At 35.9% G+C, this 19,938-nt stretch overlaps 1 protein-coding gene across 9 annotated transcripts in view; it reads left to right on the top strand.

The window, feature by feature from the left end:
• NFIB (nuclear factor I B) overlaps nucleotides 1-19,938 on the top strand; it is a 255,890-nt gene that overhangs the window by 182,727 nt on the left and 53,225 nt on the right. For all 9 annotated transcript variants that reach the window (XM_069576582.1, XM_069576579.1, XM_069576577.1 and 6 more), the window contains exons 4-6: nucleotides 3,374-3,442; nucleotides 9,214-9,334; nucleotides 12,370-12,488. In XM_069576582.1, coding sequence (XP_069432683.1) covers nucleotides 3,374-3,442; nucleotides 9,214-9,334; nucleotides 12,370-12,488 — 309 coding nt within the window. The remainder of the gene's footprint in view (nucleotides 1-3,373; nucleotides 3,443-9,213; nucleotides 9,335-12,369; nucleotides 12,489-19,938) is intronic.

Genomic DNA, 19,938 nt, shown 5'->3' with positions numbered 1-19,938 from the left:
TGCAGTTTTGCTTGTGGGTGCCAAAGCAGTTTGGACCTACTTCTAATGCCTTTCACAGTTTTAGTAAAATAGCTCTTTCAGTTTTCCTTGTAGATCCAAATTCCTTGGAACTCGGGGAATTGGGGATAGGGAGTGGAGAAGCATCCTGCAACATTCTGAATTGCCTTTCCTTTTCCATGTGATAGTCATTGTGTCTGTCTGTGTGTGACTGTCTTACTTTCTTCTTCCTGGTAGGATTACCTTGAGGTGACTATTTGCTACCTTAGGATTTGGTTCCTCATGGACCACTCATCACTCCATCTTGAGCGTGAAGCAAATAGAGTCCTGACTACTCTGGAGTAATAAGGAAATGAACTTCAGATAATATCCATATAGTGAAATGTTAGCCTGTATTGTTCAGTCACTAAGTCATATCTGCCTCTTTGTGACCCCATAGATTGCAGTACCCCGGGCTTCCCTGTCCTTCCCTATCTCCCAGAGTTTGCTCACATTCACGTCCCTTGAGTCAGTGATGCCATCCAACCATCTCGTAATCTGTCACGCCTTTCTTCTCCTGCCCTCCATCTTTCCCAGCATCAGGGTACACGTGGTATAATTTGTATAAATAAATTGAAATATTTACCATTTATTCACTCATTTGTCAATTTATAAATATTTGTGAACTGTTTGAACACTGCTAGTGCCTTGGTAGTTATTTTATACTAAATGCCTAGAGCTGTACATTAGTTACACAACAAAGTTAGAGATATAATCTGACTGTAATCATTACACTTTCCCTTTCTGCCCAATAACTTAAATAAACTCCTAAGCAAACAAATTCCAGGGAATAACAAGAATCAGTAAAAGTATCCTTCAGTCTTGAGCTATCTTTATCTTCATTGTTATAAAATTATTAAGGTATGCATTTGTGACCATGTTTCAAAAAGTTGAATTTTACAGTTTTTTTCTGCAAGTGTTTGCTGGTTAGTGTATATGTGGGCTCTGAGTTACTTGTTAGGGGAGAAACAGAGATGAACAAAACCCAGTTACTGCCCCAAAGAAGAAAAAACACAAGACTTGAAAACAGTTATCTTAGAAAACTTGAATGTACAAAGTGATGTAAAGTAAGTACAAACCCGGTGCTATGTGAATATAGAAAAAGAGATCAATTTTAGCTGGCCTAGGGGTTGGGAGAGGAGGGTGGAGAAGCAGTTTATGGAGCAGGTGGTGGCTGAGCTGGACACGGAAGGCTGAGAGTTGAGTGTGGATAGAGGGCCTTCTGATCAGAGGCAGCTATGTGAGAACGGCATGAGCGTGGGCCTTTACAGAGCGAATAACCTTGTCTGGTTGGTTAAGCACGCGAGCTGTCATCATGATAAGTAAAGTCTCTATATTTAATGTACTTGTCATATGTGAAATGTTGACTATACATAAAGTACAGTGTAAGCTATTATACTTTAGAACAACAAAAACAATAATGATAACCAATCAGGAAATTAAAACTGTCTTGTCTCCAGCTACAGAGCGGGAGTTGATGTCCTTTTCTGTCTCAGTGGCTTTTAGCGCTTGGTACAGTGGTATCTATCTGAAAGTTTCTCAGTAATCACTGAAATGAATTCAGCCTGACAGAAAATTAACTGCTCAAGAAGTAGGCGTTTCTTAAAATAGAGCTGCATTAAGTGGGGACATTTAGTTCTTATCCTCTTAAAAATGTATATCTTTTCTAAAGTAATGATTTAATATGAGACCTGAGTTTTATCACCAGCTGAGATCTCATAATTTCTTCTCATTCTTTCATTCTTTTTTCTAAAGAAGGTGAATGGATGGATATAAAACAGTGTTCAGACAGCCTTCAGACATATACAGCTCCTCTGTTTATTCCCAACAGTGAAGTATATGTACTAATTAAATGATTTTCTGTCTTTTCATGCTATGTATGGTTAAAAAGTAGGGAGGTGACTCTCATTCTGGTTAAGTTTCTAAATGGTTATTTATAGTTATCTTGAGACTGGAATTCAGTGTGTATATTTCAGTGTGTGCGTGATTGTTGCCTCCATGAGCCAGTCCTAATTTATTGGTAATGTTTAATTGTGCCTACTCTGCATTTATAGTTTTATCTCACTTATTCATAACTCTGTAAAGTAGCTAATTTTATTGATATTATCTTTAATATATGAATGAAAACTCTGAGGCACAAAGAGTCTAATGTTCCAGGACAATTATTATTATTAATTCCTATAAGTTCACTATTAATTACTATGATTAATTATTCCAGGATGCCATGGTGGCAAAGTGTAGTCAGGAGTCAAAGCCCAGCTCTTTGACGTGAGTGTACCATGTTGCTAAACCACTCGTGCCTGTCTTTCCTACACTAAATCCAATCTCTCAGTCAGCCCCAAAGTGCTCTGCAGCATTGGATCAAATTGCCATTTCTTGGAATTTAGAGTTTTTCCCTGGAAGCATTCGAATACTGAGGATTTTCACACTTATTCTCTCCCTGGGGCAGCGGAGAGTATCCACATTCCATCTACCTGAGGTGTTCTTCCCCTAAACTTTCTTCTCGATGGCTAGAACCTGGCGACAGGACAGTCGGTGAGAGTCCCATCTCCAGTCCTGGGCAGAGCTAGGCCAGCCAGAAAGCCTGTTTGACTTAACTCTGGCTCCTGACCGGTGGAGGTCCCTGAAGGGTCAGGAGGCATTCCTGGAGGTCTGGCCTCACCACTGTTTGCCAGAAAAAGGATCCTGTTTTTGAAATGGAGTACCAGGGAGTGGCAGCAGGGTGAGAAAGCAGTGAAATTGTGTGAGGTATATTAAAGGTGCACGGAAATAGGCCCGTGTGAAGTATTTGCTCTGTGTGCCGGTTCTGCTTTTGTGTGATTCAGGAAGGGAACAAAGGTGGGAGGGCTGGTAACAGCAACTCACTTTTCTTTACTCAGGGAAGGATTTGTTAAAGAACAGTGGTTTCCAGAGATCTTTGAAGTAATTCCAACAAGGTGCTAATTGTGGTTGTGGTTTTCCTTTTTCTTTCTTTCTTTCTTTTTTTTTTTTTTTCAAATGGTTGGACTTTAGTCTACCAGGTGCTACTGACCAAGGGCCCCTAAACCTTCATTCCCTATGCATGAGCCAGGCAAATAAAACCAGACCAATTGCCTTGTACACTTGGAAAGTTACAATTTTTTTCTGAGAGATTATTTAGCTTCTAAACTGTAAACTTCTGTTTTAAAAGACCCAGTTTGCATTTCTCCAGCATTTTGTTTTTAACGTGTCTTTGTTGTACGCATACTTGGTTTTTAGTCGAACCTTCGGTTTGAAACACTTGAGTGAATTCTAGTGTTAAATCATTTATTTGCTTCCTGCTTATGTTGATCTCTTTCCTCTTGATGTTTATTTTCAGGATACCTTGAGGATAGTTTTGTAAAATCTGGAGTCTTCAATGTATCAGAACTTGTGAGGGTATCCAGAAGTAAGTAAACTCTTATTATTTAATTATACACTATGACTTAAAATGTCTTATATTTTGAAAGTGAAATACAGTATGAAGGGAACTATGTATTAGGAGAATTTGAGCTTCTAAAATCTCTAACTTTTTGATTTCACAAGTGAATTTGTCTGGCTTTCTGAAATATTTGCATTTAAATCAGTACTTTTTGTAGTACAAAAATAATTTGGAGTTTGTTCTGCTTGCTGTGTTGTTGGTGTTCATTTAATTCACTGTTCACTCTGTGACCATAGATGGTCATTTATATCAAAGGAAGTGTGATTAATTAAATGTACTCGGTGTTGTTATGATAACCCACATAAGTTTCCTGTAGATAAGTGCTTTTTCATTTTGCTAACATTTTGGTGGGGGCTTGGAGATGTACAGGATATACACGCTAACAGGCAGAGTGTAGAGGGATGCAGAAATTAACTTTGCAGATTGTGGTTGGATATAGATAGAAAGCATTGTTATCCAAAACAATGCCAAATTGTTTTCACTGGCCACCTCACCTGAGACACCATTCTTGGCAGCTGGGAGGAGAATTTTCTCGAGTAAGTTTACCTGGTCAGCTAACTAAGCAAGGAGGAAGTTTTCTTGATCACCTCTTTTAGTTATTATGATGGTGTCTGCAGATATAGGTAAGAGGCAGTTCTGATCTCATTGATTATGCTGAAGGGAGTGACTCATTTCTACTTGCTCTCTTCTTTGATTTAGCTTATGTATGTACCTTTGATAGCTGTATTTTCACCTGGCATTTTGATAGGGAGTGTCACAGTTTGAAATGGTTTATTCAGATGATGTAGGGCCACTCTGGTCCCTGTTTAAGCTGTGTTTTTCACTTGGGTCGAATTCAGAGGTCATGAACAAGAATTATGATGATCTAAAAAGAAAAAAAAAAAAGAGTTGCTGAGGCTAAGTATAGGTAGTACTTCAGCATGGCATTCAGTGAAGTAGTCTCCAATGCCATAGGTGACTTTGTCTTTGGAACTGTAGTTTCTCAAATTCAGATTTCTGAAGTGACTAGTGCACCTAGCCTGTGTTTCAGAGCTGTAAATAAACATTTAAGACTTTAGTAGCATCCTTTCTGACATAATTCTGCAGTGGATAAATATTATGCCCCAAATACTTCTGGCTTTGTCTGTTGACTAAGGAGTAGTATAAGTGACCAGAACTTCATATCCTGTATCCCTGTGTCTATTGCATTCATGTTTGCTAGGCAAGAGGATTTTGGTGGTCTATTTCACTGACCAAGGCCATGAGACTTCTGTGTTTTTCCTGATCAATATGTGTTGTGCTAAGACTGCAGTATTTGAACTTTTTATGTTTATTTTTAATTTGTAAAGGAACGTGCCTGAGTGACTTACTACCACTTAATAGCATTGTGTAAGAAAGGGAGTATTTGAAGGTGTGTGTGTGTGTGTGTGTGTGTGTTGCTCTTTAGCAGAGAGGCTATGCTGCTACAGTTATGAGACTTTATGAAATTATTTGTTTAAATTTGTAATTTTCTCAGTTTTATGTTTCTATCCTTCTTATAAGGATAATAGTGTTATCTGTCAGAAAATATTATTAGTTCCTCATTAGAGGTAACATTATGTTAGATGCTATGGGAGAGCCATATAAAAACTTATAAAAACCCATATTGATACTGTGAGAAATCTGAATTTGAAACTTAAAAAATGTATTTCTGTAACAGTTCAGAAGTGAGGTAAATTTAACATACATCATTCATTCTTTCTTAAATCACACTCTCCTCTCTTAGAGATTTTTAAGTTATCTGTTATAACAAGCATTACTGATTTGTAATTAGTATGTTAATTATCTATATTCATTCATTAGCTAATTAATTCAGCAAACATTTTCTATCCCATATGTAAATAGGTGTCTCTGAAATGCTTGAGAAGTTATTCTCCTAAGTGTTTAATATATCTACATTATAACCTTATTTATACAATTGAACTTCATTGTTTATGAAATAGGGTTTGCTAAGTAAACATCAACTTCAGCACAACCCTTTTGCTGTACATCACAAATTCTGACTTGAGGGTTTACGATATGTTAATGGTTTCTGTCCTGTGGGGTTTTACTCTGGTATGACCCTCTAATGTGCATGTTGACTTTAGCTAATGAAGCTGTTCAATTTTAGGATAGTGATCTTTCTGGTGAACGATATTATCTCCATCTTAAAAGTTGATTTAGGATCAGCTTTTGGAGTGAGGAGAACAATAAGAGAGATTAAGGGTTGCCCTCTAACCCTTAGAATCTGAGGTTCTTCTGAGCTTGGTTTCTAAGAGGGTATTGGCAGCCTCTTAAACATGATTTGCAGCCTTAAGGCCCCTTGCTGCTCTCTGGGAGAGGTGCTAACAATGATCTTTGCATCTGATAGAAGTTTTTCCTGAGGCTTTTAAATAGGCCTATCTGCCGGGACTTGCTGTTCTTACACACTTTGTCATTAGATAATTTTTGTGCATGTGCTGTTTTAGAATTTGGCCGTGTTCATTATTAATCTACTTTAATTTCTGTAATCTCCCATTTAGTGTCAAAATCTACAGTACATTTTCTATTGCTTGTGTGTAAATCTGTATACAAAATGCTTTTGTTTTTTCTTAAGCCATGACTAAAGCTTTACTCTCCGTCTTGTCCTCACACCCCTGCCCCAGTTTTAATGAGACTTAGTTGACATGTAGCACTATATAATTTTAAGGTATATAGCATACTGACTTGACTGACATACACTGTGAAATACCATAGTAAGTTTAGTTAATGTCTATCATCTCATGCAGTCATGCAGCTGTCAGAAAGAGAGAGAAAGAGAAAATGGTATTTCCTTGTGATGAGAACTCTTAGGATCTACTCTCTCAACTGCTTTATATGTATATATATATATATATATATATATGCTACATTAGCTATAGTCATTGTTTTGTACATTACATCCCCAGCATCTATTTATTTTATAACTAGAAGTTCGTACATTTTGCCGACTTCCTCCAATTCTCCCTCCCCACTAATACCCACTTCTAGTAAACTTTTCTATGAGCTTGTTTTTTGTTTGTTTAGATTCCACATGTAAGTGAGATCATACAATATTTGTAAATAAATTATTTGTGTTGCTTCCTTGATATTTTGAAATAATCCTTCTGGTACAAAATTTAGAAAAAAAATAATATTTCCAAAGATCTGTAATTGTCATTTTCCTATAAATTATACCTAGTATGCTTATGGTCAAGCAATCTGTGTTGACTGTCATGCCATATGTTTATTAAATAGGAACTACAAATCTTTGTCTAAATATTGCATGAGCTTAATAAATTGCAGCTAATTGATATAAGATATAACATGTAAGTTTCCTGTTGGTAACTCAGTTCTTTGAATTGTATCCATTATTACCGTCGAAAGCCAAACAGATTGTTTTACTTTCACTGAGCCCCTCAAATGCCTCCTTCCAGCACTACTCTGCCTTCCAATGTCACGTAGAACATGGTTCTAATAATAAACTTTAAAGCATGTGGTTATTGTGGGATTTCTTACCTTGCATTTTTTTCAACCTCTGGTGTACCTCAAGCCACAACAAGCAACTACATTTTAACTGTCCAAAGAACTGAAGCCATTAGGCATAGTTATACATTGAAAACTAGCATGTTTATATAAAATGAAGCTAAATCATATTATGTAATATGAACAACCTAACAGCAGGCAGAAACTGCAGATCTTTACAGCTGAGACTAATCTTGTATGTATTAATTTATTTTGACTTAATTTTTAATAGAGCTATATCCAATTGTATATTCCTTAATTATTTCTCTGCCATAAAGCGTGTACCTTCTAATCACATTTTCTAAAAAGATGCTTTGTTAGTCTTGGCCTGCCTGATATTGAAATACAGTTCAACTGATAGTGAACACATTTCAGATGTCTATTAAAAATTCTACGTAAGAAAAATTCCTTGAAAATCAGTGGTCCCTTTGGAATTTTATACTCAACATGAGGTTAATTTGGAGAAAGGGGAAGATAAAGTGGACTCTCTGTTGTAGTGTGAATCTCAGAGGCTCTAGAGTTTTGTTGCCATGGGCTAGAATAGACTTTCCCTCATTGATGATCTTGAAGGCCTGGTGAAAACAGGTGAAGAAGTAGAATTTATTCTTAATCATTGTCCTTTGACTCCAGCCTGGCTGATCTCCACCTTGCATGTCATCTCTGCCCATGACCTTGCTCTTGTAGCAACTGCTATTTAGAGTAACTTCCCTTTAGTACCCACCTCATCCTCTAGAGCCCTGGGCCAGCTGTGGCTTTCTGCAGATTTCTTGGACCATTCAAGCTTATATTGGATGCTTCTTCCCTTGAAATCCTATAGCATTTGTTGATCATGTCATTCTTTTGGAAGTTTCACTATAATCTGCATTATGCTTGTATTTCCGTGCTTTTCATGACTGTTTTGTTTACCCAACTTGTTGCCCAATGTGTCTTATTACAGACAGGAACTATGTTATATCTCAGACAGTTTTGTGTCCCTTTCGGCACCTGTCAGTAATGGATACAATAACTTGTTGAATGCACAGACCTTCAGTGGATAGATTCATTTGTACCTATTTACTGCTATTCATAGGTTTTTGGACCATTACATCTTTGCTAACCACTGTAGGTTGCCAGGGAAGAGTTTTGGGGGAGAAAGCAAGGAAAGGGAACTCACACTTGTTGAATATCTGTTATCCACTAGGCATCATGATAGACTTTTATCACTCCTTACCTCATTTCATCCTCAAAATAGTCATATTTGATAGCTTATTATAATTCTCATTTTACAGTTTAGGAAACTGAGGTTTATAGCACGTAAATGGCAGAGGGAGTTAAAATATTAAGTCTGTCTATTTCCCAGTACTCTCATTCTAATACAATGTGCTGCCTGAAAGATTTATTCAAGAGGTTTAGAAACCAATTTTAAAAATTTAAAAAGCTGTAATCCATGGTATGACAACCAATACTTACATAAAAAATCTCAGTTCACAATATATCAGCAAACTAAAAAGACTTCTTGATTTATACCTTAAAGTATAAAACTCCTAGAGTATATTTTAAATGACTTATGAAGTTGGGCATATAAACTTTTTTAAAAACAAGACATAGAGTAAAACTGTACTTCCCATTCATATATGAAACCAAATATGTATTTTGAAAAAAGAAATCTTGACTTTTATTTCATATTTGTTGATTTTACTTATATACTTGCCTAATACAATAATTATTTTTATATCAAATAATTATAAATATGATATCTAATGTACTTTAATATTAATGTTAATATTATTATAAAATAATATTTTTATGGAAATATTTTAATTTGATTTGTTTAACAATAATTTGATTTTTAAGAGCTGAGTTAGTACAGAGGGGCTTGCTTTGTCCTGAGCAATAATCAGCATGTGTGTTCCCGGTGGCGCATCCATAGACTAGTGGGATGGCAGATGTAGTGACGGCTAACAGTAAGGACTGAATAAAGAAGCTTGGGCAGTGCGAGTAGAGGAAGGGATAACCAGTGGTGACTGTTTTAGTGCCTTGAGTTTCCACACTTGAACATTGGCATAGTGAGGATGCTTGCAGGTCTTAACCAGTGGATGGTTGATACTAGAGTCTTAAGGGAAAGAGAATTCCTCTCATCCTCGCCCAGAGGCATGGAAAATATGAGATTATTATACCTGAATAGAGATGACAGTACGAAATGCCATTCCCAATGCTCTTTTTGTTGTCTTATTCCTCAGCGCCCATAACCCAGGGAACTGGAGTCAACTTTCCAATTGGAGAAATCCCAAGCCAACCATACTATCATGACATGAACTCGGGGGTCAATCTTCAGAGGTCTTTGTCTTCTCCACCAAGCAGGTAACTGAGAGAGGAACTGCTTTTCTTCTCAGTCTGATATGCAAATAAGTAGGTAGGGATACATGCACATAGATACGTTGGCCAGTAAACACAGGGAAATAAAACAAACAGTTCAAGATTTTTTGCTGATTTTTCACAGAGTTTTAATCTTTCTTGGTTAAACGTATTTTGAAATTTGAAAGTTAAGTGTAATTGTTGTTCAGAGCATTTTAAACAATCATTTCGGGGGTGGGGGGACAAGGGAACTATGAAAATGTATTAATATGATTTTTATCTTCTATGAAGTATTGTAATTTCACAAGTCATATAATTATTTTGGGGTGACCTTAAAAATGATGTTGCCCTGGTTTAGGATTGATCCACCCAACTTTTATCCTAATAGCATGTCCAAACTGGGGATAATGAAGTGAAAAATAAAATGTATCATTTATTTAACTTTAAAAGGCCTTATTCTAGGCCACAGGTTTGCCAAGTTCTTCAATTAGTTGATGCTCTTTGAATAATTTAGTTAACTTTTAGTTACCAGTGAAAGTATTACCTGCTCTGAGATTTGGCTGAGCCAGTTGGGAAAGAGCTACAGTGAGGTGACTTTGTCTTTTAGTTAGTTCTCTGCTGACATTCTCATTTTTCTCTCTTAACCTTCTAATTGTAACCTTCAGGAGTTTAAAAGGAAATCTTCTATTTAAATGAGGGAAAATTAGCTTGGAAAGTTATTGTGCATTAGAATGTCATGATATGTTCCTTTATTGTAGAATGATAGAAAAGGACTGAGTGAAAGAGAAGGCAAGATAAACAGATATTGTAGCTTTATTGGGGTTTTTGGAGGTCGAATCTTCAATACAGAAAGACCAATCTCATCTTCAGAGCACTGAAAATACCCATGATCAGATAAAAGATCCTACATGAATTCCAGAGCAAAACATGTATTTTATAATATCAACTTTAAAAAATAAAAAAATCTGGGTAACCATTTTCCTATGCTAGTCTCAGTAACAAAAATTAATTGCATTTGGATTAATTATGGGGTGGTGCACATTTGTACATTTATTAGCTAATTTAATTGTGTGTCATTTATGGTCAAACTGTGTTTTCCTATAGGAAAATTTCATAGCAAGTATTAGGTTTATTATTAAAATTGTCTGTGATATGGTAATTTGTTTAAAATGCTTTGATTTTTCTAAATTTAAAATGTGAATAGTAATATTTTTATTTTATATGATGGATCGGTATCTTGTCCACCAGCTCTTTCCTCATGATCATTCAGTATTAAATACAATACTATGTCATTTAGAATAAAAAAGTTTTAAAAAACATTTATCTTTTATTTCCTTGTAAAAATCTTTTCTCCCTCATTTCAAGTTTTCCTGTATTTACTGTTGATTCACAGATGAAAGAATTAGATTGAAGGAGGGGTTTAAAAATACATTCTAATTTTGGATACCCTAGAAAGAAACTAAATATCTACTATTTATTCTCACTGTGAATTAACACTAATAGAAATTGCCATCTTCTACATAATTTTAATAGTTTGGGAGTTGTGAGTTAAATCTTAATCACAAATGTATCTATGAGTATACCCAGACATGCGCATGTTTCCAGGATTTTGAAAGAGTACAGTCTAGGAAGTCAGGCTGCTACAATTAACATGCTCTGGACAATTGATTTTCTTCAAATTTGTCTTCCTACTTGTAATAAAATGGAGGATTGGATTATGTGTGTGGCTTCTAAAGTCAGTTACAACTCTGAAATCCTATGATATTAGGTTTTTTATCACTGCTGCTGCTAAGTCGCTTTAGTCATGTCCGACTCTGTGCGACCCCATAGACGGCAGCCCACCAGGCTCCCCTGTCCCTGGGATTCTCCAGGCAAGAACAGTGGAGTGGGTTGCCGTTTCCTTCTCCAATGCATGAAAGTGAAAAGTGAAAGTGAAGTCACTCAGTTGTGTCCGACTTTTAGTGACCCCATGGACTGCAGCCTCCAGGCTCCTCTGTCTGTGGGATTTTATCACTACCTCAAGTTTATTCAGAAGATTTCCTTTTTTTAGTTTTTACCTGCATGAGTGTGAATAAGAATTTTTTTTTTACTTTAAGGAAACAATATCCATTTTCATATTCATAACTGTTTAATAGAATATTGGTGGAGAGATGAAGGCATATATTAAGCAATATTGCATGTGGCATAGAATAGCTTTTTAATTGTGGCTCTAAATATTCATTTTTCTTAGTTATAGTGATAAAACCATGTTTTCTTTATTAAAATATATTATTTTGGAATTATACCATTGGGTTTGAATTTGGCAATGACGATTTTCATGGTTGACCTTAAGAGTAAAGGATCAGCAACTGTATTTTTTTTTAGGAAAAGGTAAATAAGAATATATGAAACAGTTTATAATCAGAGAAGTACTATAAATTTTTAATATTATTAATTATAGGGTTACTACTAATAATTACTATTTAATAAGTGCCGCCACTAAATGTATGAGCTGTATATTTAATAACTCATTTAATCCTCCCTACAATTCCCCTTTGAGCAATGTTTTATTGTTTCCATTTTACAGATAATTAAATTGAGTTTAGAAAGGTTATGGACCTTACTTATCTATGAATTCATATGAGAGGATTACATTGTTAATGGCAAGTACTGTACAAATGAACATTATTAATATTGATAATTATGATTTAGGTGCAATCTTAATAACAATTTTTAAGTTAGTATATATATCACATTAAGAATTCACTTTTTAACTACCAAAAATAGTATTTTACTACTGGAAATACATTTCAAAAGGTAAATATAAGAGACATCCTATTCATTACACAAATATAATTCTACTGTTATAATAAATGATACAAAAAACTGGAAATGCTTGCTACTCCTGTTGATGTCTTGAATACTCACCATTATTTCTGGGATATTATTACTTGTGTTTGTGGAAATTTCTCCAGCAAGAATATTCTTAGATTATAAACTTTTAGGTGATACACATCTTCCTAGAATTCCCATTAACATTAACTGTTGTCATATTTTAACAGCAAAAGACCCAAAACTATATCCATAGATGAAAATATGGAACCAAGTCCTACAGGAGACTTTTATCCCTCTCCGAATTCACCAGCTGCTGGAAGTCGAACATGGCACGAAAGAGATCAAGGTGAGTGATAAGGAGTCGCCTCTAGGGACAATGGAGGAAAATGTCAGCTCCTTCCATAAGTTTCATTTAGTCAAAATTTCATAATTGAATCAATATGGATTATATTTCTTCACGAAATGATTGCAGTACAGTTTTTTTAAGGTCATGTACTGATCAAATCGGAGAAGGCAATGGCAACCCACTCCAGTACTCTTGCCTGGAAACTCCTTTGGATGGAGGAGCCTGGTAGGCTACAGTCCATGGGGTCTCGAAAAGTCAGACACGACTGAGCTTTCTCTTTCATGCGTTGGAGAAGGAAATGGCGACCCACTCCAGTGTTCTTGCCTGGAGAATCCCCGGGACGGGGGAGCCTGGTGGGCTGCCGTCTACGGGGTCACACAGAGTCGGACATGACTGAAGCAACTTAGTAGCAGCAGCAACTGATCCAATGTTATTGAAGTTACAAAATTCCCATATATTTACGTGTTTATTAAAATTGAACTTTTTTTTTTAGACAGAGTAATCTTTTAGAAACCTCAGTATGTATGTGACTAATGATGGTCTGGCCATATTAGTTGGTTGGATTATAGCAGGAGCATAAATTCTCATTCAGTCAGATCAGTTTGTTCCTCTTAATGGGGAATTTTAAGGTGGAGCCAAACTTTAAGCAGTTCTCAGGTGCCAGTTACTGAAAGTTCTCATTTAAAAGAAACCATGCTTTCTTTTGGAACTAGGTACAATGTGAACAATAAATAAAAGTGTGATATTAGACACTTGGTGTCTGAGTCAATCTAGTTATTTCTTCTAGATGAAACTATAACCTAACTCTAGGGCAGCTCTAGGAAAAAATATAAATTTCAAAATTTCAAAATTGACTCTCTAAATTCATACTTTGCTCTTTTTCTTTCTTAAAGTCTACTGGGTTAAATATATTTCATCAGATATACTCATGCCTTTTTGCCACAGTTAGAGGGAGATTATTAAACATGGATGCAAAGATTAGCTAACAATCTTTGTTGGTATGTGTGCAAAAATGACTTATAGAGCAGAACAAAGTGTATTTGAAAGTTGTCTTTAAAATTCTCCATTTAATTAAAAATGTAAAAAAAAAAAAAGCTCATTATCAGTGGTTTTCAGTCCATAACTTGGGCGAGTGTATCTGAGGGTTGAGGAGTTGCATGTCCAGTAATCTCAGGAAACCAAATAGTCCTGAAGCTTAGCAGTTAAAGCCAAAATTCAGGATTCCCTTTCTGCTGCTCCATGTTTTTCTACTGAGTGCCATAGGATTTAAAGAATGGTGAAATAGTCTTCATGGAGGAATTGACATTGAGTCAGGTGGAGTCGGGTGGGTCTCCTTTAGCATGCTGAGATTTTAACCTGTAAAGCAGGGGGCAGGGTGGATGAAGACAGTAACAGAGTAACAGAGTCAAGCACTGAGGTGGGGAAGTAAGTTTCCGAATGGCCGTGTGTGTGCCCTGTGGCTGGCGGCTGTTTGTGTGAGTGGAAATAATGGGAGGTCTTTTAAGAAAGGATTTGAAAATCAGCTGAAGAGTTTGGGCTCTGAGATCCTACCCTACCTCCCCGATCTATTCTGTAGACAGAACCATCTTTTAAAACATAACGTCATATCATTCCCCTGCTTCAGTTACATCTCCTCGGAGAGAATCAGGATTCCCTCACATGATTCACAGATCTTTCTGTGAATCTGGCCTCTGACCACTGCTCCAGTCTGAGCAGGGGCTGTCTGCTTCCTTCTCGTGCTTGAGCCGACTGCTTTGTTTAGATTTGGAAGTGTAACACCCAAGACCTTCATATAAGCCATGCCCTCTGGAACACTCCTCTTCTGACTCTTCACCTGGCAAATTCTTGGTCATTTTTCATGTCCCAGCCTAAATTGAGGGATTTCATTCTGAAACCTCTTGACACCTGGTATTGTTCCCTCTCTGTACTCATAGTATGTTGTTCCATATTTGCTTATGGGATTAATTGTCTGAGTCTGTCTGCATTGTGAGGACAGAGACTTTATCTGTTTTGGCTACTGTGTATTCAGAGCCTAGGAACCATGTGCAACACGTGGGGCTCAGCAGAGGCAAATAGATATTTGCTGGCTACGTGAACCACTGATAGGCGAAACACCAGTCTCATTAGCGAAGGCCAGAAATAACAGAGCCTTCATCAGACTTGTGGGAGTAAGAAGAAAAGCTAAACCCTCAACCCTTTATATTTTATTGCTTGTTTTACTGACGTTGTCAGCTTTTTCTAAACAAAGCCATATTTTCCTCGTCAGAAAATTGTTCTGGAAAAGATTCTAATGGTAATAACAATAACGTCATGAATGTGTGGCAATGGATGTGTTGTGCAGAAGTGTAGGTGTTCTTTATGATAGAGAGTGTCACCCTGTAAGAGTTGATTCCTCTTTCAGCCTGCTGAATAAAGCCAATTTCAAATCATATTGTAAAACATTTTTGAAAAGTAGAAGAGAAACTGTCATTCTTTCTCTTTGTAAAATCATTGTATTGTCTTGGTGATTTTCTTTTATCAAGATGACTAGAATTATTGGAGAAGTCTGTAAAGGCATATTATATTAAGAGTAAGGAAGAATGATTCGTTTTCACACATGCTTAAAAAAAATGTGTGTTACTTTGATTCTGAGACCCTGAAGGTTTTGTAATGTGCACAATAAGCCACTGTGGGAAGAAGACTTCAACTATAATGAAAACATGAGGGCAGGACAGTACTATCTTTATAAATTTCCTAAACCAAATGCAGTGCTTCTGTTCGGTGAAAATTGCTTTCTTCAGATTTTCAAAATAAAATGCCTCATGGCTGTTCTTGTCCATCTTCACAAGTTCTTTAGTCACACTTGCCTGTCGTCTTGAAGGGAGTATTCTAAAGGGCATATTGAGTACCACTTGATATTGTAATGGCTTTAGTACATGTCTGAAAACCCCTGCCCTAATTGGTATTCAGTGACTACTTACTGGTCGCTTAAAATATACTTGTGTTTACAATTGGCAGAAATGTTTAAAATTTACTGTGAATTATTTCCTGCATCTGCCTTATTCTGTTCATGTCAATTTTGCACTAAAATCTACACTTGCCATAGTCCTTAAAACCGAGTGAACTATGTGAATCAAAGATAGTAAAATTATGGACAGTATGTGTCATTCCACCTTTCCTGATAATCTGAACCACGAACCTAAACCTTTCAGATTTATTCCAAGTAGATAAAAATAAAGGATATAGTGTAACTAAATGATTATCCTAATTTCATTTTAAAACATTAGGTAAAAGTTTAAAAGATCTAAATTCATGCAATGAGAAATGCTCCTGTAATTTTAAAAATTTAATGCAAAAAGTGTTTTTGTTTTAGCGTATTACAGTTATATTTTTTGTCTTCCAGAATGCAAAAATGTTACATTTCATAAAATCATTGTAGTTTTTAGTTTTGTAGAATATAGAACATTTAACAACTGAACAGTGCTTAATAGTGTTAAACATTTTGTAGGAATCTTTATAATTTGCTTAATTTTCTTCTGAGAAATAGTGCAGAAATTAAATTTGCTAGCATCTGTATTATATAATATTTATGTTTTAGCTTTGTATTCTTTTATATATAAAGGAAGAAAAAAAAAAAACTGGGGCAGTAACAAAGGGATGTACAGCTGCTATTACATTGTTTTCCTAGATTCTGGAATAGTTTTTTCTTGCTTGGTCTCTGTTTTGAATTTCCTAGTCTTAAACTGCGTGACTGCTTTTACCGCTCTTGACAAATTAGTTTCTTGGATACTGCTTTCCATCATTTTAGATTTTAATAGTTAAATTAATTGAACCGGGTCAGCTTATCAATTTGCTTGTTGAAAGTTTCTTTTATTATTCTAATAGTTAACCTCACAAAATATTCCATCTGAGAACTTGTCTACCTGAAATTTCTTCCACCTGAGCCAATTCATAGACTAAATTCCTTGTTGATATAATTCCCTTGAAATCATTAAACTAGTCCTTTGTAACTTATGATGTAATAGGAAAAATAGAGATAGGTCTGAGTTTTTCCTCTAATTTAAGTTGCTTTCTTGAGACTCAAGCTTGTAGTATTTTCAAGGCCAGAAATTTAACAAACTAAAAATTTTACCTAAGATTACTAGTTGTTCGAATACTTATCAGACTGAGAAGCTGTTAAATTTTCCATTTATAAAGCCCAGCTGTATGTTACAAATACTTTTACTATATCACTAAATGTCTATTAAATAGTGTTTTAGGAGTTTTATATTCAGGCTTAGATGAATCAGCGATTATTAGAATGGCAGAAGCAGATAAATACTTTTTTATTATTTATTTATTTTTATTATTTATGAAAACTGTGCTTCACAGAGAATAATGTAAATCAGATTATGAAGAATCTGTCTGCATGACCATCTTACTTTTGAGCATTATGAGAAATAAATCTTATACAAAAATCAATAAATTGATATATTAGCAAAAACTAGCACTACTTAGAGGTGTGTTGGTATGTAATCACAATTTTAAAAGCAGTTTAAAAATTTATACTGGACTCTCAAAACAGTCTTTAGGAGTAGTGTTCTGCTTATTGTAGGTACTAGAAAAAAACACTGTTTAAAAAAGTTACAGTTCTGTCATACAAATAAGTCTCTTTAGCTAGGTTTTTTGAAGTTGTAATATATTTCCAAACCCTAGAGACTTATTTGTGATGAATTTGCAAAGGTTCTGTTTAGTAATAGAGTCTTATATGTTGTGCTCAATTTCAATTTGCACTTTATAGAGTTCTATAAGGATATGGTATTAAATATCTAATGAATTAAGCCAACGGCCTCTAGGGAATACTCGGGGCTAAAGAGTAATAATGCCAGCTTAGTATCATGCATTTAATCAAGTACAGGAAATAAATAACAGTCACCAATAGAACCAGAATCAGAGACTAGCCTTTCATAATTCAAGTTTGCTGCTGCTACTGCTAAGTCACGTCAGTCGTGTCCGACTCTGTGCGACTCCATAGACAGCAGCCCAACAGGCAAAGAGTATTAATAGATGAGCTAGATATGAGAGCATTCAACTAAGATTGGAAAATTTTATTTATACAAAACTTTAAACTTTCTTATTCATAAATCATTTTGTAGAATATTTAACATGCTACTGTCTGCTATGAATATGAATATCTCTGAGTGGATATTGGCAGTATATGTTTATTAAGTTTGCGACCTTAGAACCCTTTTTCCCACCATCTAAGAATCTATAGGGAGAAACCATCATATATTCAAACTTTAAAAAACAACCCTAGCCCAAACTACAGTCTGACAAATGATAAACTCTCAAGGTTTTTCTAAGTAGAAGTAGGTGAATGAGCAGCTTTCACAAATAGCTGAATAACTACTAACATTCAGTGATGTCCTAGAAAAATGCAAGGAAACAGCTTAGTAATCTCTTGAATGTTTAAGTTTGCTTTAGGGGCTAGATAGAACAGCAACAATTCCTTATATCCCTAGAGTTTGTATCACAAGGATTAAATATGAAATGTTCAAATATCAGATTTTGAATTAAAATCAAAGATACAAGTGATCTGGAAGGATACAAAGGATCTTGAGGGATACATGTTGTTTAAGCACAATTTAAAAATTTTTTTTTGGTTCAGTTTATTATTAAAACAAAAATCAAGAACTTACAGTTCTTACAGAACTTACAGTGAATCTCCATATATCATCCTGTTATCAGAGGGCAAACCCTGTTGATGCCTTCGTCACAGTCTTTTTCATTTTCTTCAACCACATGGCTATAGATGAAAAATCAGATTATGAATATCTTTCAAACAGAAAGGAAAACAGTACATTGTTGGTGAGGCTTTCATCAGAATCCTTATCCTGACTACTATAACAGATATGTGTGCTCTTTTCATGTGTTTTGGATGGAGCACAACCTGTGTACATGTTAGAAGAGACAATACTGCTTATAAGTGGGAAGTGATACTCAACTTCTGTTCCCTGGAGCCTTAATAATTTGAAAATACAGCATTTTGCAGAAAAACCACCATGGATAATCGGTTTGAAAAAAATGACTTGCTGTGTGTGATGCTGTGCTTCTAGATTGGGGGAACACAGCCTAAATTAGGGGAGTGGAAAACCCATGGGACCCAGTGTGCTTCATTATCACAGAGTGCCCTAAAAAGTTTCTTGAAATGGAAAAAGGTTTTATTTCAAATCCATTATGCACTGATTTCCTATTAAAGTTTATTTTGAAGTAGCTTGGAAACCCAGTTTCTTTGGTTATTATGATACCAATATCATACACAATAGGAAGTTGATTTTTCAGACATAAGAACACATATTATTAGAAGCCTTAGTGAAAGTCACTCAATCCTGTCCAACTCTTTGTGACTCCATAGACTGTATCAGTTCAGTTCAGTTCAGTTACTCAGTTGTGTCCATGATTTTGAGACCCCATGGACTATAGCACTCTAGGGCTCCCTGTCCATCACCAGCTCCAGGAGCTTACCCATTGAATCAGTGATGCCATCCAACCATCTCATCTTTTGTCATCCCTTTCTCCTCCTGCCTTCAATCTTTCCCACCATCAGGGTCTTTTCAAATGTGTCAGTACTTCGCATCAGATGGCCAAAGTATTGGAGTTTCAGCTTCAGCATCAGTCCTTCCAATGAATATTCAGGACTCATTTCCCTTAGGATTGGCTGGTTTGATCTCCTTTAGTCCAAGAGAGGCTCAAGAGTCTTCTACAGACCACAGTTCAAAAGCATCAATTCTTTGCTGCTCAGCTTTCTTTCTAGTCCAACTCTCACATCCATACGTGACTACTGGAAAAACCATAGCTTTGACTAGATGGACCTTTGTTGGCAAAGTAATGTCTCTGTTTTTGAATACGCTATCTAGGTTGGTCATAACTTTTCTTCTCAGGAGCAAGCATCTTTTAATTTCATGGCTCCAGTCACCATCTGCAGTTATTTTGGAGCCCCAAATAATAAAGTCTGACACTCTTTCCATTGTTTCTCCATCTATTTGCCATGAAGTGATGGGACCGGATGCCATGATCTTCGTTTTCTGAATGTTGAGCTTTAAGCCAACTCTTTCACTCTCCTCTTTCACTTTCATCAAGAGGCTTTTTAGTTCTTCACTTTCTGCCATAAGGGTGGTGTCATCTGCATATCTGAGGTTATTGATATTTCTCCTGGCAATCTTGATTCCAGCCTGTGCTTCATCCAGCCCAGCGTTTCTCATGATGTGCTCTGCATATAAGTTAAATAAGCAGGGTGACAATATACAGCCTTGACGTACTCCTTTCCCGATTTGGAACCAGTCTGTTGCTCCATGTCCAGTTCTAACTGTTGCTTCCTGACCTGCATACAGATTTCTCAGGAGGCAAGTCAGATTGTTCAGTATTCCCATCTCTTTCAGAATTTTCCACAGTTTTTTGTGATCCACACAGTCAAAGGCTTTGGCATATTCAA

Source organism: Ovis canadensis, chromosome 2, assembly GCF_042477335.2.
Source record: "Ovis canadensis isolate MfBH-ARS-UI-01 breed Bighorn chromosome 2, ARS-UI_OviCan_v2, whole genome shotgun sequence".
Classification (NCBI taxonomy): Eukaryota; Metazoa; Chordata; class Mammalia; order Artiodactyla; family Bovidae; genus Ovis; species Ovis canadensis.
This window is presented reverse-complemented; position numbering and strand designations above follow the sequence as displayed.